Source organism: Nicotiana tabacum, chromosome 3, assembly GCF_000715075.1.
Source record: "Nicotiana tabacum cultivar K326 chromosome 3, ASM71507v2, whole genome shotgun sequence".
NCBI classification, from domain to species: Eukaryota; Viridiplantae; Streptophyta; class Magnoliopsida; order Solanales; family Solanaceae; genus Nicotiana; species Nicotiana tabacum.
The window spans coordinates 167,442,948-167,445,982 of record NC_134082.1 but is presented as its reverse complement, the minus strand read 5'-3'; the positions used below and the strand labels follow the sequence as shown (position 1 = coordinate 167,445,982).

General features: G+C 34.1%; 1 protein-coding gene across 3 annotated transcripts in view; it reads right to left on the bottom strand.

The window, feature by feature from the left end:
* Positions 1-298: 298 nt before the first annotated feature.
* LOC107805960 (putative methyltransferase At1g29790) overlaps positions 299-3,035 on the bottom strand; it is a 4,113-nt gene continuing 1,376 nt past the window's right edge. Inside the window, exons 1-3 of one of the 3 annotated variants that reach the window (XR_001652556.2) lie at positions 2,957-3,035; positions 2,175-2,275; positions 299-813 (exon numbers count right to left, since the gene is read on the bottom strand). The exon at positions 2,957-3,035 is cut by the window's right edge and continues 1,376 nt beyond it. Coding sequence is in view for 1 of the 3 variants with exons in the window: in XM_016630074.2 (XP_016485560.1) it covers positions 2,970-3,035 (66 nt within the window). In the remaining 2 variants the exon portion in view is untranslated. The remainder of the gene's footprint in view (positions 814-2,174; positions 2,276-2,956) is intronic. The other 2 variants (XR_001652557.2, XM_016630074.2) reach the window with 2 other exon arrangements.

Genomic DNA, 3,035 nt, shown 5'->3' with positions numbered 1-3,035 from the left:
CTAGAAGTTAATTCTTTGGTCTTTAAGGCAATCTCTGCCTTTTCTTGTTGAAGATCTGTTTGCAATATGCCTTTTCAGTTAGTCCTCAACATATTTTGGAGTGCAACTTTCTAGTTTGTTCTTCTGTGTCATATCTACCAAAGACTTTTAACAATAAGATAAAAAAGAAAAACCATGGCTTTGCAAGTGCAATCAAAGAGGAAATATACAATGACTTTAATAAATTGTGATTGTGAAGTGCAATATTTCTTTACTTTATTAGACTGTACAAAAAACAAAGTTAAGAAATGGATACTAGAGCAGAAAAGCCAGGAAAACCATTAATTAATAGGTGAAGTAATGAAAGAAGCAAAGACCTCAGCAATCCAATTGTCATACTAGCATCAATCTTTAGATGACAGAATGGGATTGCAGTTCTTTAATTTTCACATTCCTGCAATATCTTTACAGTTCCAATAATCATTTTGAAACTTCAAGCTCTGTTATCTCCACAAAATTATCCACTCGTATAGTTTCAAAACCAGTTAAGATTACAGAAAACTGACAAATGAATGAAGGGAAGTAACTAAATGTTGTTGCTCCTTTGTAAAACCGCTGTCTATTAGCTCTGCTGCTGTTCTTTGCTGCAGATTGTATTTAAGTAGTGCACAGATTTCTATCTTTTGGATCCTTAAAAATTTTCTTACTCTGAATGCAGACTAATTACATTTCTCCACCTTGAGAAAAAAGAGGATCTTGAATTATCTGTCCTGGGAAATCTTGACACAACATAGCATTTCCCATCAACTAATCATCAATATCTAGCAGTGATATCTGCAAAACAAAAAGTTGCTAAAATTTAAGATGACCTAATCAAAAGCTAATATTTAAGAATAATATGAACGAGATGAAGAGAGATAATATCCCTTGAGCAGCTTTTGGAATGATCCAATATGGTAGCAACTCAATTTACGTTTAGAGCCACAAATCATTTTCATTAAGTTATTGGAAATAGTGACTTCTTTTATAACAGTCAAATCAATGTTAATTGTCTGTGCTGTTATCTATCAGGTTTCCAAATGAAGTGCATGCAGTTGTCGTGCATGCTAGACAGCAAACGTAGCACCACATTATAAGTGGAATTTGTCAATCATCATTCAGGACTGCCTTCATTAAGGTTCTTAATGATAAGTTTGAGTTGTATAATTCAAAGGACTTAATCGGATGTTAAACATTGATTGCAAGATGGTAGTGGTACTGTGTTTAATTGAATGTTAAGCAACAGTGAGTTGTACCATGTATAAACTAATAAGCTTGTACAATCCAAGAAACAGCTAGAAGGTGCACAAATCACACTTAAACAAATTATAACAACTGACACTTTGGATACTTTTTTATAGAAGTCGTGTTTTTGTCATACTCTTTGACTTACAGACAGTACCCTAACTTTAAGATAATTTCCAAAAAAATGAATCCCTCTCAATTTTTGGATGGAAAAAGTCAAGTACTTTACACATGACACATTTGTCAGCCTTTTGACAGTTCGTAGTCCATTTTCATGATTTCATCTATGAATAATTTTTGGAGGAAATAAAATCATCAATTGACTCCAAAATCTGTTGGTTACCTCTAACATGCATACAAATTACCAGCTTACTTTCATTACTACATTAAGATGATTTAAAACTACATGTATATAAGAGGTAATGGGTAGATTTTGGAGCTAATTACAGGATCTTATCACCTCTAGAATATATTTATAGATAAAACAGATTTTGAACCCTCAAAATATCTGAAAAAATTATGCTTAAGGCACATGGCTTCTAGCTGACACAAAATTTACATTGTTAAAGGGAGGTAATGTTTTTGTGGATCATTTTTAAGCAGAGCATTATATGCTTATAGAAAAGTATAAGAAAGAATACAGGATCCTAATAAATTAGGTACCAAAAGTGCAATCGGATCAACAAATGACGTAAACCTCTACTGGAGTTAAGGGGCTGAAACAGAGGAGAAGTCAGGGATCTCTTATTGAGACTCACATTTAAAAGGCTCATCTAGAAAGAATTGTGCAAGAGGAAACTAGGTAGGTTCTGGAAATGGAAAGAGTATAAATTGGCAGAAGAACCGCAAACGTAGATATCACCACATCATTTTCGACCAATAGGGAGCTCTGACAAAGATAAAGTACAAACCTGATATATGCCACTGCTAGCAGCCAGTCTCCCCATCTAAGGCCAAGTTCATAGGAAATGTACTAGAGAGGATAGCGATTCATGCTGAAAAAAGATGTTTACTGAAAATCTAGAGTCAAAAACTTTTTCTTCAGTGGATAAAGCTGAACATGATACTAGTAAGAAACAGCTATGTGGATCTAAGCCATGCTATAGTTGAGAATCTAATATAGTGGATCGAAGGATCTCTAACCAACAGGTAATCAAGTTTGACGAGAGGTAACTCCATAGCAGGCTCATCTTAAAACAACTGTAAAAACTGGCAACTTAAGGTAGCTGGTTACCCTTAGAAGGTATCAAGAATACATCTATGCTCCCTTTGGATCAACTAAAGCTCCACAAGACAGGGGAAAATTTGAAATCTGCTATTTCAATTTCAAGCTACAATTATCCTTATAAAGAAAATGGTAAGTTAGAGCGAAGCAAAACCATTAATATCTTCTAGCAAATATGAGATCTGCACTGGTGAAGGCGCATGTTTACTTCTATAAATGTAACATGTTTACTCGAAATCTGCATAGGTGAACAGCAAGCTTTGAACTACCATTATTTGGACATAACTTAGCTTCTCAGTGACAAGCAAGGAGATTTTAATTATGACACTTTATTGGTACTTTCATTAATTAAGTGCCAAAACCAAATTTCATACTAAATTACTTTAGATCTATCACTTGCAATAATATTTCAAATTCCAGCCATTAAAACAATCTATAATCTCATTTTCATACAGACTGAAAGGTTACCCGGAGTAGAGTCTCATCTTGAAACAGGCTTCTGAAGAAGAGCTGTCAAATAAACCTCCCCATTCTTCACACCACTAGC